The sequence below is a fragment of the Acanthaster planci genome, unplaced genomic scaffold, assembly GCF_054643075.1.
Source record: "Acanthaster planci isolate LZ-2023a unplaced genomic scaffold, COTS_SCS Contig23, whole genome shotgun sequence".
In the NCBI taxonomy this organism is placed as follows: Eukaryota; Metazoa; Echinodermata; class Asteroidea; order Valvatida; family Acanthasteridae; genus Acanthaster; species Acanthaster planci.
This window is the reverse complement of record NW_028257647.1, coordinates 110766-130145: the sequence shown is the minus strand read 5'-3', so window position 1 is coordinate 130145 and position 19380 is coordinate 110766. Positions and strand designations below refer to the sequence as shown.

General features: G+C 38.7%; 1 protein-coding gene and 1 long non-coding RNA gene across 9 annotated transcripts in view; one reads left to right on the top strand and one right to left on the bottom strand.

The window, feature by feature from the left end:
• Positions 1 to 295: 295 nt before the first annotated feature.
• On the top strand, positions 296 to 10468 carry LOC147795461 (uncharacterized). Its single transcript, XR_015423872.1, has 9 exons — positions 296 to 387; positions 962 to 1104; positions 2030 to 2145; positions 2574 to 2674; positions 3122 to 3209; positions 4083 to 4448; positions 6441 to 6473; positions 7482 to 7612; positions 8696 to 10468. It is a non-coding gene; the product is annotated as an uncharacterized LOC147795461 (long non-coding RNA).
• A 6429-nt stretch (positions 10469 to 16897) lies between these two features.
• The window catches only part of LOC147795459 (uncharacterized), a 72358-nt gene continuing 69875 nt past the window's right edge, over positions 16898 to 19380 (bottom strand). For 7 of the 8 annotated variants that reach the window (XM_087131874.1, XM_087131872.1, XM_087131876.1 and 4 more), the window contains 5 exons: positions 19011 to 19152; positions 17947 to 18052; positions 17649 to 17716; positions 17291 to 17355; positions 16898 to 17103 (listed from right to left, as the gene is read on the bottom strand). Coding sequence is in view for 1 of the 8 variants with exons in the window: in XM_087131879.1 (XP_086988005.1) it covers positions 17948 to 18052; positions 19011 to 19152 (247 nt within the window). In the remaining 7 variants the exon portion in view is untranslated. The remainder of the gene's footprint in view (positions 17104 to 17290; positions 17356 to 17648; positions 17717 to 17946; positions 18053 to 19010; positions 19153 to 19380) is intronic. The other variant, XM_087131879.1, reaches the window with a different exon arrangement.

Below are 19380 nucleotides of genomic sequence, written 5' to 3'. Positions count from 1 at the left end.
AATACACATTGTCTTGTGTTCCTTCACCACTTTAATGTGTGCTTGAGTCTATGAGTCTATTCAAATACACATTGTCTTGTGTTCCTTCACCACTTTAATGTGTGCTTGAGTCTATGAGTCTATTCAAATACACATTGTCTTGTGTTCCTTCACCACTTCAATGTGTGCTTGAGTCTATGAGTCTATTCAAATACACATTGTCTTGTGTTCCTTCACCACTTTAATGTGTGCTTAAGTCTACATGTATGAGTCTATTCAAATACACCTTGTCTTGTGTTCTTTCACCACAGCATGTTTATGTGTAGCACAACCCTGACAGAATGCTTGAACATGCCTCTTGGATAAGAACTTGAGTTTCTCCTGCATCTGCCCTAACGGCTGCATCAGGTAAAGATGTCAATGGCTATTTCTTCTGCTTGAATGTCCTGAAGTCTTGGATAATGGCATTATATATTGTCCAATAAATAATTGGATGTGCAAGTACACAGACTGTCTTGAGTCTCTTCATGTAAGAGGACATATGAAAATAGGGTCAGGTTATCTGTATACGTAGACATATCTGATGGGATAAGCCACAGCAGTTGCCCTGTCTGATCAGCTCTGGCTGATGTTTTATCAGTGCCTGGACACAAAGTCTGAGAAGTGTATGGACGTACAGCGTATGCTGAACTTGAATTTAGCCACTGTTGTTGGCCTCTTTTGGTAGCAAATATTGCTTCTTGGCTGTGTCCCAGAATGTTGAAAAATACAAGATTGCAGGAAGTAATATCATACAATTCAGTGTTGGTACATGCATAATGAACACTGCTGTAACAGACAGGTATACTGAACAAACATGTACCTCTTGGCTCCTGAATTTTCTGTGTACATTTACTGAACATGGAAACTTTGCTTTACTTAAAAGAAACATGCAAAGGACTGGTGATAATGACTTGAAAGTTAAGGACAATTTTACTTTCAGAGGGGCTACTGTCAGCACGTGTCATGATCTGCACCGTTCATAGGCACATGTATAATGGGTGGCTGTGTAGACCAGCCACTGAGTACCTGGAGGCAGTACGGGCAACGCTGATGTGGAAACTCTTGCTGGTTATCACTACAAAGGTAAAGATTTTTACCCTGTAAAAAGATTACAGTGGAAAGTACATATGCCGGCAGATTATTTTTTGCCACTAAACTTAAAGAAATCTTCATTACATAGTTTTTCTTTGCTTTCAATTGATGGTTCCCGATACATCTTTTAAAGCTTCAAGTTAGAAAGGGATACTACCATGACCATCCAGCATTTTTGAGAGATGACTGAAAAGTACCCCGAAGGTGAGATATGGAAGAAGATAATACCTTGAAGAAAATCCTCATACATGTATTTCAGTGTTACTTCTTTTCAACTTGATTTCTTCGTTGGAAATGTTTGCCCCAAATCCTCATTCCGAAAAGATTGTGAGGCAGGTTGCTCCCCATTTGAATGGGGAATGGATTTTTTGGTAACTGGTAATCGCTTCAGGGAATTTGGCATGAATGCTGTTATATTGTTATATTGTGTTCATTATCGTGACGCTGTTCTGTATTATTCAAATGACTCTCAGTCAAAAACTACTTTAGCTGTATATTGAAAGTACATCTAGGCAGCTATATCTTTTTGTTTCAAAAGTCAATATTTGTGGCAGAAATCATATAATTATAATTACAATTAAAATTATATATGTGGACAAGGATTCTGAAATTCAGAGAAACAAGTGTACATGTAAGGATCAAACTTAAGAAATGGTTCATTCACAAAAATAACTATGACTATGAACTTAGCAGCAGTTTTTCATAAAATTTCTAAAAAACACTAGAACGTATATATATGCACAGGTTGAAAGTTGCATTGGTAAGTTGTGTAACTTTTTGTCTCTTAAAATTTAATTGTCATGGGCTGTAAAAAGTGGTTGGAAGATTATTCAGGTACATTGCACCTGTGCTTTTATTTGGTCTGTGACATGCAATCCATGACAAGAAGCTTATTTGAATTTGTTTTTTTGGACAGAAACTCACCCAAGAAAGTACCTTTCACAGTGTGCCATGGACTCCATGGGCAAGTGATTGCACTGTCTCTTCCAGAGCAGCTCCTTGAAAGAACTGATCATCAGTTGCATGGATATGGTAAGGATAATGCTTGAAGTCCAAGTGAATCATATCAAATAATGCTTGGATAGACCACAGTTGTACTGGGTTTGTGAGAGGTTTTGGGAACTAGGTGATTTACTTTTACTGTATAGATTGGTTAATTCCACTTTTCACTTAAAATCGAGCACCCGAAAAGTCACAAGTATTACCTGTGATTTATTCAGTAGAAAAGAGCCTGCATTTGGCACACTCAGAGAGGCTTTCTTGAACATATCAATCCAGTAACAATCAAAACTCAGTGTCCACACAATTATGCACGTCACAGAACACTAAAGACAAGTCCTTGGGCTCAGCAATGGTGTTCCATATTGTGCAGATTTTCTGCAGGGGAAGTGGTTGGATGTCAAAGGATGAATTAGAATACTGAAATTTGTATTATTATTGGAAACCAATCCCTTTTCCAGAATACTACATTATTTTTTCATCATGGGAGATGGGCTGGTTCCGGATGTATTCGCAGTTATCAAGGATGTTGTCAAGACACCACCTCTGCCTGTTACTCCTGGTATGAAGATCTGTTGTTTTTGTTTCATGAGTTTCATTGTTTATTTATTGAAAAATTTTTAGACTTTACATGTACTTTTGAATTTGCCGTCAGTCTATTTTTAAGTCAGCCTTTTCAAAGTACTTTGCATTGTGAATTTACAAAATATCAATGTGACTGAATGTAAATTCCTTTTAAAACTATTTCAGTACCAAAGAAAATATTCTGTATTCAAAGACAATTTTTTGTTCACCCTAAAAATATTTCAATGTTCAAAATTTTGTGAGATAATATAACCTGCTCATGTTCTCTTTGGCTCAATTCCATGTATCAAGTTTACTTGCTAACAACTAATGATCATGTACTGTTCTAAAGGGCCAAGAAATCTTCTGACATTGAAAACTAGTTCTGCTGTAAGTTGAACTGAGTAGTGCCAGCGATAGATATGCTTTACCCTTTTTTCTATAGGTTGTACTGAATACGTGCCATCCATGATCTGAAGTGGGTCGGGCAAACACAGCACAGATATTCAACTAACTCAAGCAGAGAAAAAGTGGTAATGCTTGCCATGATGGATGCGATCAGAAGGTTGGACAAAACCCTCCACAGATTCTCTATCTTGATTGGCCAAGAACCAGTCACGTGGCTTTCACTTTATTGCTATCTGGCATTTCCCGTCCAAAAGAACTCTACCTGTTTCAACTGAGGTACTATACCCACAGTTACCAAAGAACTGTACTCATTGCCTGTGACATTGTGTGCAAATGCATGCCGAGGTGCACACAGCTAATTACGTGCATTGCAAAGACCTTGCACAACAAGAGTTTGGTTCAATTATTTTGCGAAGAAGTAGTTTGGAAAAGTGTTTTTTTGTTTGTTCAAAAAGACGTAGTTTTTATTTGTGTTTTTATTATATAAATCAGTTACCAATTACATTTAAAGAGAATCTGTGGGAGAGGTGTTATAAACCAGTCTCTGTTGGTGATCCAGGGAGTTTTCTAGTTTTCCTCGGCTTTGCTTCAGGAAAATCAAACATTCCACGGATCACCTGGAGAGGTTAGTTATACTGCACCATTCAAAGCTGTCAGTATTATTTTGTATGAAAGGAAAATAAAAGGACCCGATGCTATGAATCATAAGCCACAGTCTTTGAGCCATTAAGAAAATTGGAGCAAATCTTACATATTTGTGTGTCAAAGGTTTATCAAAGGCAATCTACTGTCACTTATCAAAGATACCATGCAGTGTTTGGACTGAGAAAATCTTGTACGAAAAGGTTACGTCTTAGCGTGTGTCGGAATCAAATTCTGAGTGGTTATGGCTTTCATTCTTGCCATTGACACACTGCAGTAAACAGTCACAGAAGTGACCTTGTTTGATTACTTTCCTAGCATCTGACATTTGCTTCTTTTCGCTTGTGTTTTTCTAGGTTGATACAACAGTAATCTTTAGGAATTGTCAGGTTTCCTGAAGCCTGCCCTGGGAATGCAACCCAGCAGCCTAATCAGTGTGACGGTGATTCCGATGTGGAGGGTGCTGATATGGGGTGCTCGCCATCGCTTGAGTCTTGCAATTTTGTTCACGTTCTACCTTCCTTCACCTCTTTTAAAAAACGACGAGAGGTCCTTTCTCACAAGCACTGAAAACACGGGTCCTATGTGGCGAAATAGCTTCAAACTGCATGGATGTTATGTCTCTTGAAAGTGCACCCTTGTCTCCAAATTGCACGGGTCCAGCATGTTTTCTGCACGGATTGAAACCTCCTTCCTAACTCCATCATCAGTGCATAACCCACGTAAGTATCACTGGGTAAAGCATGCCATTATCCTGAGGATATTGTGTATTGACATCTGTCTTGCTCTTGCCTTTGTGCAGAATAGCACACAATATGCTGCCCATCAGTCATAGCCTTGCTGCCATCAGGTTCCGTACACACATTAGCATTGTGTTTCCATTTTGGGGGGGGGGGTTGAAACCAGACTTATGAAGTTGGAGCCTTCCTTTCCCTTATAACAATTATCGTCTGGACCCGTGAATGGAAGCAAAATGATGAATTATTGTGTGCAGTGAAATTTCTGACTTTCTTTCCCTTTTGAACAATTTCTGTTGAGCCAAATTCAGAAAAAAAGGAACAACACATTCACAGTAATTCCCGGGATCAAAGTTGATACCTCAAACTTAAAAATCTGATGTCTAAGGGATGAATTGTTCTACTCCATTCACATCAGAAATTGTTTATGTTATAAAGTACCAGTTTGGAGCTGTATAAATCTTTGACGGCAACAAAGTTACCTCTAAGCGGCAGGGAAGATGTGCTGCCAGTATGGCTACTTGTGAGTCGGAGTCAAGGAATCTCTCACCAAATTGAGATCAACCTCTAGCAGTCGAATGTTTCATCATCATTGGTTTCTTGCACAAATGTTCATGCATAAAAAAGCAAGAGTACGGGTTGGAAAATTGCTGAAAATATTGCAGTATCAGTGATAGGGGTGAAAATGTGGCAAAACCAGGAACGTTTACCAACGTGCTGCATATTGTAGCTATGAAAGCCTTCGATGAAATTGCAGGCATCCCTTGCATCAAACACCATGCACCAACATTTGCAGGTGTGTGTTTCCTGTGCTTGTGCCGTAGAGCCCTTTATGGCTTCCACATTTTCCCAATGCTTATTTGTGCACGATATTTGAGTGTGGCATATTCATGAAGGAAATAAGAAGCTGGTTCTTTGTCATAAACTTTTCTTAATTAGAAATTTGTGCGTTGGTCAGTTTTACTTATGATGTCAAAAATTATATCTTTAAGGTGTATCCAAAATGAAGAAATAGCAATACAAAATTGATTGGTAATGGATTGGTACGCTGAACTTCTGAAGCTGAACATTTCAAGTACGGTTGCACGGGAAAGCTTTGTTTATGAGCTCTCAATTGATCTCTATAATCACAGATAAATAAAAGCTATTAGCCTGTCATAACAAAAGGTAAACACCTGTTTCCAGTGTGGGGGTTAAGTGTGTCACCATCAAAAGCACATAAAATCTTCCCTTATGTTTTTAAGCGCAAGCAACCTGTACAACTGGGCCATGATGTCTTGAGACGTCTGTGCTGGTCACAGGACAGTGCCGCACGTCATTGTCTTATCGCAGTCCGAAGAAGGCAGAGTGATTTTCCCTCAATGATTTATCATTTATTTTTACATACAATCTGTCTAATGATTTCTTTAAATAACTGGTGATGGGTCTTTCCTTATCCTTTGTTTAGCTTTTATTTTAAGCAGCACACAGTTTAATTAAAAGTACATGTAACTAACTAAAGGTTGTGAAACCTTTATTTCGATTACTCAGTATTATTTTGCTCCAAAAATGGTGAAGGGGTTTATTTACCAGCACCAAGTGCACGTTCTGTTAACATTTAGCTTCATGTATATTTTGTGTACATCTTCGGAAAGTATGCACAAGGAGCTGGAAACGTAAACCTTGGGTATGGGCAGATTTGGGGCACACTTTTTTTGAAAGGGGACAGCTACATTTTTTTGTGGGGGAGGGGTGGGCCCATAAATTTTTAATCTTTTGTCACGCAATGTTTAATGGCCTTTCTAGAATATACCATCAGAAGGAAGGAAAATAAAACGGAACCCTAATGTTTTTCTCTGTATCAATAAAATGCCTCTTTTGCCTCCGCCCTCACCTTTGGTAGGTCAATAATAAGGCTAAAATAGTTGTCTTATTTTGGTTGTCTTATTTATGTCTTGTTCTTTTTTATTTCATCGACTTGACCTTGACCCACACCAGCAACATATTTCGGGAAGAATATGTCAATAAAAGGTATTGTAACTGTAGTCTCTGTCAGGTGTGTGTGCTGTTTGTTGATTTTTAATTTGATTTATTTGAATTTGCCTATTTCCTTTTTGTTTTGTTTTATTTTTTTAATTGTTATTCGCTCGTGTGTACAAAATAATCAGTTCCTTTACTTTTCCAAAACGTTCACGCAGTTTTTTGCTTTTTCTCTCGGAGTGTCTCAATCAGGATCTTGAAGAACTTAGTTTCGTAATATTAGCAAAGAGAGAGGTTTAATGTGTTCACTTTTTCGGTAGGATAATTCCACTGTAGGCAAAATGCCCTGTATATTTATTTAGATCCCATATAAACGTTTATCTGCGACTGCTGGCTTCGCCAAGTGCTTCTTTTATTGGATGCCTTTAAAAAAATACCAAGGAGTTCGAGAAAGATCGTTTAAGAGTTTAATTTGACCAAACGTTGGTACAGTGAGTCATGTGATTGCACACCAACATAATTCAAATTCCCTAGACTTAAGATACTGCGCTATACCTCGTGATTCGGGGCAAGCTTTTGCGGAGCGACCTCCGTCTCTGAAATGTAGAGTCCTTAAATTTGTGCCCTTCTTGTCCATTGAAAACAGTGTATTGGTGCAAGGGGTCTCTTATGTAACAAACAAAAGCTTGCCCGAATCAAGAGTGTCTTTAGTGTGGAGAATTCAAATTGAATTAAAAGAAGTAACAAAAGGCTCGTTTGATTTAAAGCCCCCACTTCGGCAATAAAAGAACGCGCATACTTCACGCCGTTCAGTCTTTGATACGTTCTCTCAACGTTCCCCTAGACGAACTTAAAAATGAATGAATAGCATTTGTTACGCACGATTTTCTTTGACGCTGTTCAAATTATTTGTTGCGTCCGATCGCCGCATTTGGTCCAGTTGTGATTTGCAAAGGCATCATGCGATATACGAGTAGAATGTGTTTTGTAGGGCGGGCATTTATGCAAATTTTGAAATTCCTTTGCCTGCACGTGGTAACCGAACATGCGCATTTCTAGATCGACGTTTGCCTCGCCGAGGAAGCTTGCAACATTTCGTCACTTGCTGCTCTGACCTTACGAAATATCTCCCGCGAGGGCATCCAAACCGTGCCACTTTCAACAGTTTCAACGAGAGAGGTGTCATGACTGTAAGTATCAAATGTGAAAACGCATTTTGTAGCCTTTTAAGCCATCTTCCTCGACGTAGGCCCGGTCCGTTTACTTTCTTTTTTACTCCATTTGTCGAAGTTAAAGCAAAAATGCGACCGGGCGTTATCAAGTTGCAATTAATTTGTGGAACACGAACACGAGTAGTGCTGTAACTTTACTCGCTCAGCGCCTTAACACAAAATGAATTTGATTGTGGTCAATTCCGGTAACTGACGTAACCGACCTTATTTTTCGTATGCAAGCTGAGGCCCTATTGGCCGTTTTCTGGGACCTGAAGTGCATTGTATCGTATACTTAACAGAGTCCACTCTTACCAGCATGGGAAAATAAGTCAGAATTCTGAACAGACAAACAATATACTTCGTTTTGGAATTTAGTATCGAATGTAGTTGGCAAAAAGGCTCTTGAAAAACGTGTCGAGGTTAAAATATGACTGGAAAATAAGATTTCGTCATGCAATGTTAGGTTACGCCCCGGATCTCCGGTTAACGAAACAGTGAAAATCTGATTGGAAGAAAACTCCCTAAAAAGAAACGGCATTTTTCGCACTTTTTGCAGTGAGACAAATTTATTGTTGCCTTTGAATGACTAGAATTCCGAGCAGATTCATTCTTTTTTGCAATCCAAGATCCGTTCTGTGAGACACCTTGTTAAATTCGTTTCTTCCGAGGAGTTCCACAGGCGGACGCCATTAATTATTCAGGGCAGTGACTCATAAACTAACACGCGTCAGGAACAGTTAAATGGACTAGGGAAAATCTAAGTCTTTACTTAGAAAACACTCAGAATTTTTCAGACGAGTCTCGTGAGGTTTTGTGCACAAGCTGCCTCCGCACAAGAAAGGAAACCATCTTGTTAGGCTAATTAACCCATTTATTAATGAAGAGTAAACCCAATTTTGATCTTGAGCATTTTCCACGTGGCATAAACTGAAAAAGTTAGAAGATTGATCCACTAAGATAAAACTCGCGCTTCGCTGCAATTAGATTTAAGACATCATTTTGTATGAAGTAAAGAATTCTCATTGTCTTTTCTGTGTGTCTTGTTTGCTTTTGCTATAGAAACAGTCACCACGTCTCCATGTTCCAGGCCACCACTGCAACGAGAGTGTAGACTGCAATCTCATCCAGTGAAAAGGCTACTAGTAGAGACTAATAGAGTAGTAGAGACTCATTGATCGTTGTAAGGTAAAGCATAACTGTTAAAGTAGTGTCTTATCCCATATTTTGGAAATGTAGAAAATAAAATGGCCAAAATTGTTCCTAACCACACGTTTTACAGTTGAAACATAATTGCTGCTAATGTGATTTTAACCCCAATAAATGAGTATAACTGACTAGAACTTCACAATTACTCTGGTATTTATTCAAAATTCAGTATTTTCAAATAAAACAAAACAGGTAGAAATATGTTGATCCCTCTGCCCTAATTAAACTTGGAATTAAACCATAATGAACAGATTCTAATTGAATGGCATTACTTGGAGGACATGCAACATGCTATTAAAATTGTTCCTAAAAATGGCTAAAATTGTTCTAACCCTTACGTCTTGAAAGAGTAAAATTAAAAGCATAATTGTTGCTAAAATTGTTCTAACCCTAAAAAGTGAATTGTCCGAGACCTTGCATTTTAAAATTGCCATTAAAATTGTTCAACCTCTCATGGTTTGAAAGAGTAAAATTGCAAGAATAACTGATTCTAAAATGGTTCTAACCCCCATGTTGTAAAAATGTGAATTGTTTGCAACCTGACATTTTTTTAACTGTAGGTTTTAAGAAAGTAAACTTACAAGTATATTTGCTGCTAAAATTGTTCTAACCCCCATGATCTAAAAAAGTGAATTTTTTTGCAAATTCACATTTAAAATTTGCCCTTAAAATTGTTCGTTGCGGTACGTTTTAAAATGCTGCAGAGAAAATGGTGGAAATTGTTTCTGATTCCATGTAACGGGAGTAATTGCTCCTAAAACTGATGTTTTTAGAATAAAATTGCAAGAATAATTGATTCTAAAATTGTTCTAACCCCCATGTTGTTAAAAATGTGAATAACTACGTTTTAAAAAAGTAAAATTACAAGTATATTTGCTAAAATTGTTCTAACCCCAATGTTTAATTAAAAAAGTGGATTGTTTGCAACTTCGCATTTAAAAATTGACATTAAATTTGTTCTCTAACCCCCATGTTCTAAAAAAAGTGGCTTGTTTGCAACTTTTCATGTAAAATTGTTCTAATCTCTCGTTTTAAAAGGTAGTAGATAAATTGGCGGAAATTGTTCGTAACCCCATGTTTTAAGAGTAAAACTGCAAGAATAATTGCTTCTAAAATTGTTCTAACCCCCATGTTAAAAATGTGAATAACTGTTTTAAACAAGTAAAATTACAAGTATATTTGCTAAAATTGTTCAGACCCCAATGTTTGATTAAAAAAGTGAATTGTTTGCAACTTCGCATGTAAAAATTGACATTAAATTTGTTTTCTAACCCCCATGTTCTAAGAGTAAAATTGCAAGAATAATTGCTTCTAAAATTGTTCTAACCCCCATGTTAAAAATGTGAATAACTATGTTTTAAAAAAGTAAAATTACAAGTGTATTTGCTAAAATTGTTCTAAACCCAATGTTTGATTAAAAAAGTGAATTCTTTGCAACTTCGCATTTAAAATTGACATTAAATTTGTTCTAACCCCCATGTTCTAAAAAATTAACCTGTTTGCAACTTTTCTAACCTCTCGTTTTAAAAGGTAGTAGATAAAATGGCGGAAATTGTTCCTAACCCCATGTTTTAAGAGTAAAACTGCAAGAATAATTACTTCTAAAATTCTTCTAAACCCAATGTTTGATTAAAAGTGAATTGTTTGCAACTTTTCTAACCTCTCGTTTTAAAAGGTAGTAGATAAAATGGCGGAAATTGTTCGTAACCCCATGTTTTAAGAGTAAAACTGCAAGAATAATTGCTTCTAAAATTTTTTTAAACCCAATGTTTGATTAAAAAAGTGAATTGTTTGCAACTTCGCATTTAAAAATTGACATTAAATTTGTTCTAACCCCCATGTTCTAAAAAAGTGACCTGTTTGCAACATTTCTAACTTCTCATTTTAAAAGGTAGTAGATAAAATGGCGGAAATTGTTCGTAACCCCATGTTTTAAGAGTAAAACTGCAAGAATAATTGCTTCTAAAATTTTTTTAAACCCAATGTTTGATTAAAAAAGTGAATTGTTTGCAACTTCGCATTTAAAAATTGACATTAAATTTGTTCTAACCCCCATGTTCTAAAAAAGTGACCTGTTTGCAACATTTCTAACTTCTCATTTTAAAAGGTAGTAGATAAAATGGCGGAAATTGTTCGTAACCCCATGTTTTAAGAGTAAAACTGCAAGAATAATTGCTTCTAAAATTTTTTTAAACCCAATGTTTGATTAAAAAAGTGAATTGTTTGCAACTTCGCATTTAAAAATTGACATTAAATTTGTTCTAACCCCCATGTTCTAAAAAAAGTGACCTGTTTGCAACATTTCTAACTTCTCATTTTAAAAGGTAGTAGATAAAATGGCGGAAATTGTTCGTAACCCCATGTTTTAAGAGTAAAACTGCAAGAATAATTGCTTCTAAAATTTTTTTAAACCCAATGTTTGATTAAAAAAGTGAATTGTTTGCAACTTTTCTAACCTCTCGTTTTAAAAGGTAGTAGATAAAATGGCGGAAATTGTTCGTAACCCCATGTTTTAAGAGTAAAACTGCAAGAATAATTGCTTCTAAAATTTTTTTAAACCCAATGTTTGATTAAAAAAGTGAATTGTTTGCAACTTCGCATTTAAAAATTGACATTAAATTTGTTCTAACCCCCATGTTCTAAAAAAGTGACCTGTTTGCAACATTTCTAACTTCTCATTTTAAAAGGTAGTAGATAAAATGGCGGAAATTGTTCGTAACCCCATGTTTTAAGAGTAAAACTGCAAGAATAATTGCTTCTAAAATTTTGTTAAACCCAATGTTTGATTAAAAAAGTGAATTGTTTGCAACTTCGCATTTAAAAATTGACATTAAATTTGTTCTAACCCCCATGTTCTAAAAAAGTGACCTGTTTGCAACATTTCTAACTTCTCATTTTAAAAGGTAGTAGATAAAATGGCGGAAATTGTTCGTAACCCCATGTTTTAAGAGTAAAACTGCAAGAATAATTGCTTCTAAAATTTTTTTAAACCCAATGTTTGATTAAAAAAGTGAATTGTTTGCAACTTCGCATTTAAAAATTGACATTAAATTTGTTCTAACCCCCATGTTCTAAAAAAAGTGACCTGTTTGCAACATTTCTAACTTCTCATTTTAAAAGGTAGTAGATAAAATGGCGGAAATTGTTCGTAACCCCATGTTTTAAGAGTAAAACTGCAAGAATAATTGCTTCTAAAATTTTTTTAAACCCAATGTTTGATTAAAAAAGTGAATTGTTTGCAACTTTTCTAACCTCTCGTTTTAAAAGGTAGTAGATAAAATGGCGGAAATTGTTCGTAACCCCATGTTTTAAGAGTAAAACTGCAAGAATAATTGCTTCTAAAATTTTTTTAAACCCAATGTTTGATTAAAAAAGTGAATTGTTTGCAACTTCGCATTTAAAAATTGACATTAAATTTGTTCTAACCCCCATGTTCTAAAAAAGTGACCTGTTTGCAACATTTCTAACTTCTCATTTTAAAAGGTAGTAGATAAAATGGCGGAAATTGTTCGTAACCCCATGTTTTAAGAGTAAAACTGCAAGAATAATTGCTTCTAAAATTTTTTTAAACCCAATGTTTGATTAAAAAAGTGAATTGTTTGCAACTTCGCATTTAAAAATTGACATTAAATTTGTTCTAACCCCCATGTTCTAAAAAAGTGACCTGTTTGCAACATTTCTAACTTCTCATTTTAAAAGGTAGTAGATAAAATGGCGGAAATTGTTCGTAACCCCATGTTTTAAGAGTAAAACTGCAAGAATAATTGCTTCTAAAATTTTTTTAAACCCAATGTTTGATTAAAAAAGTGAATTGTTTGCAACTTCGCATTTAAAAATTGACATTAACTTTGTTCTAACCCCCATGTTCTAAAAAAGTGACCTGTTTGCAACATTTCTAACTTCTCATTTTAAAAGGTAGTAGATAAAATGGCGGAAATTGTTCGTAACCCCATGTTTTAAGAGTAAAACTGCAAGAATAATTGCTTCTAAAATTTTTTTAAGCCCAATGTTTGATTAAAAAAGTGAATTGTTTGCAACCTTGCATTAAAAACTCCCATGTTCTAAAAACAATGTTTATTAAAGTATACAAACTTTATTTTAAGTTGATGATAATTGGATGAGGAATAATAAACGAGCAGATTTGATAATTTAATTTCTGTGGCATTTATTCACAAATTAATAGAAGCTAAACAACAGATATCACAATTTGTTACAAGTCTAGAAACTTTATTTAAGTTGATAATTGCAAGAGGAATAATAAATGAGATGTGATTATTCTCTGTGGCATTTATTCACAAATTAATAGAAGCTAAAGAATATATATTACAATTCTAGAAACTTTAAGTTGATAATTGCAAGAGGAATAATAAATGAGCAGATGTGATTATTCTGTGTGGCATTTATTCACAACTTGGAAATAAAAGGTAGGTGAGACAAAGGACAAAGGACAAAGGACAAAGGACAAAGGACAAAGGACAAAGGACAAAGGACAAAGGACAAAGGACAAAGGACAAAGGACAAAGGACAAAGGACAAAGGACAAAGGACAAAGGACAAAGGACAAAGGACAAAGGACAAAGGACAAAGGACAAAGGACAAAGGACAAAGGACAAAGGACAAAGGACAAAGGACAAAGGACAAAGGACAAAGGACAAAGGACAAAGGACAAAGGACAAAGGACAAAGGACAAAGGACAAAGGACAAAGGACAAAGGACAAAGGACAAAGGACAAAGGACAAAGGACAAAGGACAAAGGACAAAGGACAAAGGACAAAGGACAAAGGACAAAGGACAAAGGACAAAGGACAAAGGACAAAGGACAAAGGACAAAGGACAAAGGACAAAGGACAAAGGACAAAGGACAAAGGACAAAGGACAAAGGACAAAGGACAAAGGACAAAGGACAAAGGACAAAGGACAAAGGACAAAGGACAAAGGACAAAGGACAAAGGACAAAGGACAAAGGACAAAGGACAAAGGACAAAGGACAAAGGACAAAGGACAAAGGACAAAGGACAAAGGACAAAGGACAAAGGACAAAGGACAAAGGACAAAGGACAAAGGACAAAGGACAAAGGACAAAGGACAAAGGACAAAGGACAAAGGACAAAGGACAAAGGACAAAGGACAAAGGACAAAGGACAAAGGACAAAGGACAAAGGACAAAGGACAAAGGACAAAGGACAAAGGACAAAGGACAAAGGACAAAGGACAAAGGACAAAGGACAAAGGACAAAGGACAAAGGACAAAGGACAAAGGACAAAGGACAAAGGACAAAGGACAAAGGACAAAGGACAAAGGACTTTAAGGACAAAGGACAAAGGACTTTAAGGACAAAGGACAAAGGACAAAGGACAAAGGACAAAGGAGTTTAAGGACAAATTTTTAGCGGGAGGGGAGGCGGGAGGGAGTTTAAGGACAAATTTTTAGCGGGAGGGGAGGCGGGAGGGAGTTTAAGGACAAATTTTTAGCGGGAGGGGAGGCGGGAGGGAGTTTAAGGACAAATTTTTAGCGGGAGGGGAGGCGGGGAGGGAGTTTAAGGACAAATTTTTAGCGGGAGGGGAGGCGGGAGGGAGTTTAAGGACAAATTTTTAGCGGGAGGGGAGGCGGGAGGGAGTTTAAGGACAAATTTTTAGCGGGAGGGGAGGCGGGAGGGAGTTTAAGGACAAATTTTTAGCGGGAGGGGAGGCGGGAGGGAGTTTAAGGACAAATTTTTAGCGGGAGGGGAGGCGGGAGGGAGTTTAAGGACAAATTTTTAGCGGGAGGGGAGGCGGGAGGGAGTTTAAGGACAAATTTTTAGCGGGAGGGGAGGCGGGAGGGAGTTTAAGGACAAATTTTTAGCGGGAGGGGAGGCGGGAGGGAGTTTAAGGACAAATTTTTAGCGGGAGGGGAGGCGGGAGGGAGTTTAAGGACAAATTTTTAGCGGGAGGGGAGGCGGGAGGGAGTTTAAGGACAAATTTTTAGCGGGAGGGGAGGCGGGAGGGAGTTTAAGGACAAATTTTTAGCGGGAGGGGAGGCGGGAGGGAGTTTAAGGACAAATTTTTAGCGGGAGGGGGAGGCGGGAGGGAGTTTAAGGACAAATTTTTAGCGGGAGGGGAGGCGGGAGGGAGTTTAAGGACAAATTTTTAGCGGGAGGGGAGGCGGGAGGGAGTTTAAGGACAAATTTTTAGCGGGAGGGGAGGCGGGAGGGAGTTTAAGGACAAATTTTTAGCGGGAGGGGAGGCGGGAGGGAGTTTAAGGACAAATTTTTAGCGGGAGGGGAGGCGGGAGGGAGTTTAAGGACAAATTTTTAGCGGGAGGGGAGGCGGGAGGGAGTTTAAGGACAAATTTTTAGCGGGAGGGGAGGCGGGAGGGAGTTTAAGGACAAATTTTTAGCGGGAGGGGAGGCGGGAGGGAGTTTAAGGACAAATTTTTAGCGGGAGGGGAGGCGGGAGGGAGTTTAAGGACAAATTTTTAGCGGGAGGGGAGGCGGGAGGGAGTTTAAGGACAAATTTTTAGCGGGAGGGGAGGCGGGAGGGAGTTTAAGGACAAATTTTTAGCGGGAGGGGAGGCGGGAGGGAGTTTAAGGACAAATTTTTAGCGGGAGGGGAGGCGGGAGGGAGTTTAAGGACAAATTTTTAGCGGGAGGGGAGGCGGGAGGGAGTTTAAGGACAAATTTTTAGCGGGAGGGGAGGCGGGAGGGAGTTTAAGGACAAATTTTTAGCGGGAGGGGAGGCGGGAGGGAGTTTAAGGACAAATTTTTAGCGGGAGGGGAGGCGGGAGGGAGTTTAAGGACAAATTTTTAGCGGGAGGGGAGGCGGGAGGGAGTTTAAGGACAAATTTTTAGCGGGAGGGGAGGCGGGAGGGAGTTTAAGGACAAATTTTTAGCGGGAGGGGAGGCGGGAGGGAGTTTAAGGACAAATTTTTAGCGGGAGGGGAGGCGGGAGGGAGTTTAAGGACAAATTTTTAGCGGGAGGGGAGGCGGGAGGGAGTTTAAGGACAAATTTTTAGCGGGAGGGGAGGCGGGAGGGAGTTTAAGGACAAATTTTTAGCGGGAGGGGAGGCGGGAGGGAGTTTAAGGACAAATTTTTAGCGGGAGGGGAGGCGGGAGGGAGTTTAAGGACAAATTTTTAGCGGGAGGGGAGGCGGGAGGGAGTTTAAGGACAAATTTTTAGCGGGAGGGGAGGCGGGAGGGAGTTTAAGGACAAATTTTTAGCGGGAGGGGAGGCGGGAGGGAGTTTAAGGACAAATTTTTAGCGGGAGGGGAGGCGGGAGGGAGTTTAAGGACAAATTTTTAGCGGGAGGGGAGGCGGGAGGGAGTTTAAGGACAAATTTTTAGCGGGAGGGGAGGCGGGAGGGAGTTTAAGGACAAATTTTTAGCGGGAGGGGAGGCGGGAGGGAGTTTAAGGACAAATTTTTAGCGGGAGGGGAGGCGGGAGGGAGTTTAAGGACAAATTTTTAGCGGGAGGGGAGGCGGGAGGGAGTTTAAGGACAAATTTTTAGCGGGAGGGGAGGCGGGAGGGAGTTTAAGGACAAATTTTTAGCGGGAGGGGAGGCGGGAGGGAGTTTAAGGACAAATTTTTAGCGGGAGGGGAGGCGGGAGGGAGTTTAAGGACAAATTTTTAGCGGGAGGGGAGGCGGGAGGGAGTTTAAGGACAAATTTTTAGCGGGAGGGGAGGCGGGAGGGAGTTTAAGGACAAATTTTTAGCGGGAGGGGAGGCGGGAGGGAGTTTAAGGACAAATTTTTAGCGGGAGGGGAGGCGGGAGGGAGTTTAAGGACAAATTTTTAGCGGGAGGGGAGGCGGGAGGGAGTTTAAGGACAAATTTTTAGCGGGAGGGGAGGCGGGAGGGAGTTTAAGGACAAATTTTTAGCGGGAGGGGAGGCGGGAGGGAGTTTAAGGACAAATTTTTAGCGGGAGGGGAGGCGGGAGGGAGTTTAAGGACAAATTTTTAGCGGGAGGGGAGGCGGGAGGGAGTTTAAGGACAAATTTTTAGCGGGAGGGGAGGCGGGAGGGAGTTTAAGGACAAATTTTTAGCGGGAGGGGAGGCGGGAGGGAGTTTAAGGGGCGGGGGAGGGAGTTTAAGGACAAATTTTTAGCGGGAGGGGAGGCGCGAGGGAGTTTAAGGACAAATTTTTAGCGGGAGGGGAGGCGGGAGAGAGTTTAGAGACACTAAGAAACACAAGCAAGGTCTTCATTCTCTTTATACTGCTTTACTGATGTTCATTCTTCCGAGTTGAAAGAAACTTCACTCATCTTCAGGCATCAGATGATCTTTCCAACCTGTAGTCAACAGAAAAAATACATATTAAATCACAATATATGTGCAGAGTTGATAAACATTCTAGATTCCAAAGTATTTGACAAGTAGTGCATTTTTTTAACGTTTATAAATTGGGAAGGATATCTAACCTGCTTTTATTGAGCTTTTGATTCCCATTTCATTATAGAAAACGGGTTAAAAACTTACCGGTACTATAATCTGTTCCTTCCTTTACACTGTCTACCTCCCCATTGATGAGTGAATCCAGAAAGCTGGAATAAACAATGTATAAAGGCATTATGCAAACTGCAAGGATTTTGTTTTGCCACGCTCTGTTTATGATATTTTCCACCTGGGTTTTTACAAATAGTGAATGTTAAAATGCATATACATGTATTAAGGGTTAGCCCTGTCGAAAATATCTACTATGGTAGGAATGGACCACATCATTCCAAAGTGCTGGGAAACAGTGCATTCTAAACCAGCAGTTTTAAAGATAAATTCATGAAACTATATCCTCTTGTGCATTACGGTATATCAGCCAAAAACACATTCCAAGCCTAACCTTCAGGACAGTCATCTCGCTTCCGTCTGTCTCTCCTCCTGTCGATGTCCATGTAGGTGTCTTCCACGCTGTAATTAAAAAAACTGATGACGTTACACAACCTACCACAGCCGTTAAAAAATGCAACGTAAAACAAACACTGACAAAATGAATTAAATCTGAAATAACTAGGCTACAACTTCAGAGGATTGACGTCCATGTTTTTTACGTTTGGAGTGAGCATCCTGGAATTATGGCAGGCAATTTGTCCCCAAAATATCAGGGATAACAGATACAAAACATCATATCCACAACATACCTTAATCAACATCAGCTTGTCTTCCTCTGCCGACTTTGGCACGTCTGTCGACTTCAGCACATATACCTCTGCCGACATCTCTCTCTGCATTTGTGACTATCTCTGCCTGCAACAAAGGGGACATGGGATGGCTGCATAATCAATAGTTCTTTACAAATTACTTTCAGTATTAAAGTTCACTGCAAGGTTTCTGTGCAAAAAGATACATAATTTGTAATGTATACTTTGTACACACGATAAGACAGTAACTATCCTGAATACGTCACTTCCTGCTGAGACCGACTATTGAGGAGGGACTGTGGTAGACAATGTGGATTCCTTTCATACAACTTGCTTTTTACTTTTTGTGGGAAAAGAGTATTTTGGAGAAATATGATGCAAACAAAAGGGAAAGTAAAAAAACGTCCAATAAACTAAATCTGACGGCCGTGTGAAATTCGTGTCTTTAAGCTTGTATACCAATTGGCAAGGTCATTTATAAATGATTCATCTGCTGGAAATATTCAATAAAACTGAAAATAAAGTAACATTTTGGGACTGTCCTTTTTTCGTCGACCTCCAAATAAAGTTGCCCATTCACCTCTTGGTTTTCAGCTGCCGTTTTTGCAGTTGTGTTTCAAAACAGAATCAAAACCCACATCCACACACATCCCCAATCCATCCCACATTCAAAGGCTCACACCAAGAGGAGGTCGTTTTTCAATTTTATATTAACTGTTAAATCATACGATAAAATATCCAAAGAAGCTACAGATTGCAACTTCTTCATTTTACCAGAAAACCACTTGATGGTATTATTTACAGCTGAAACCCTGACTTTTGAAAAAGCAAGATTATCGACCAACTTTCAACACCGCCATAAGTAGCAACTCTTGAAAGTCCGTGGTGTAATATTTGACAATATTTCTATGGCAATGCCCTGCAATGCAGACTGTGAAGAGCAATCAAGTTTGTGTTTGACACATCATAAATGTTCACAGACTTCACAAACATCGTGTATGAAATAACAATTATTTGCCCAAATGCTGAGCTTCTTCTGAAATTGCAAAAGAAATCTCGCTCACCTTATAAGTGAAATCTGTAAGGCGTCTGAAACTGCTGTTTGATGAGATGACAGAGATGATCAACTGCTCTGTTCTTAGTAAACTGGAAGCCAGTGATGTATGCCCCTCAATAGCCAGCAAGTTATGAGAAGCCACACAATACCTGCATTTGAAATTGGGTCAGTAAAAGCAATGGTTTAACAAAAACGTCAAATTATTCTTTTATTCAAGCATGCTAAACTTAACCTGTCAGGGTGAGACTTTAATAAAAGACTGACAGAATATGTAAAAATGCAAAACAGAAAAAAAAGAATGCATTCAACCAAAAAACATGCAGTTGTCTTCTGCACTTTTACTGGACAGCTCAGAAAAGGACAGAAAATTTAAAAAA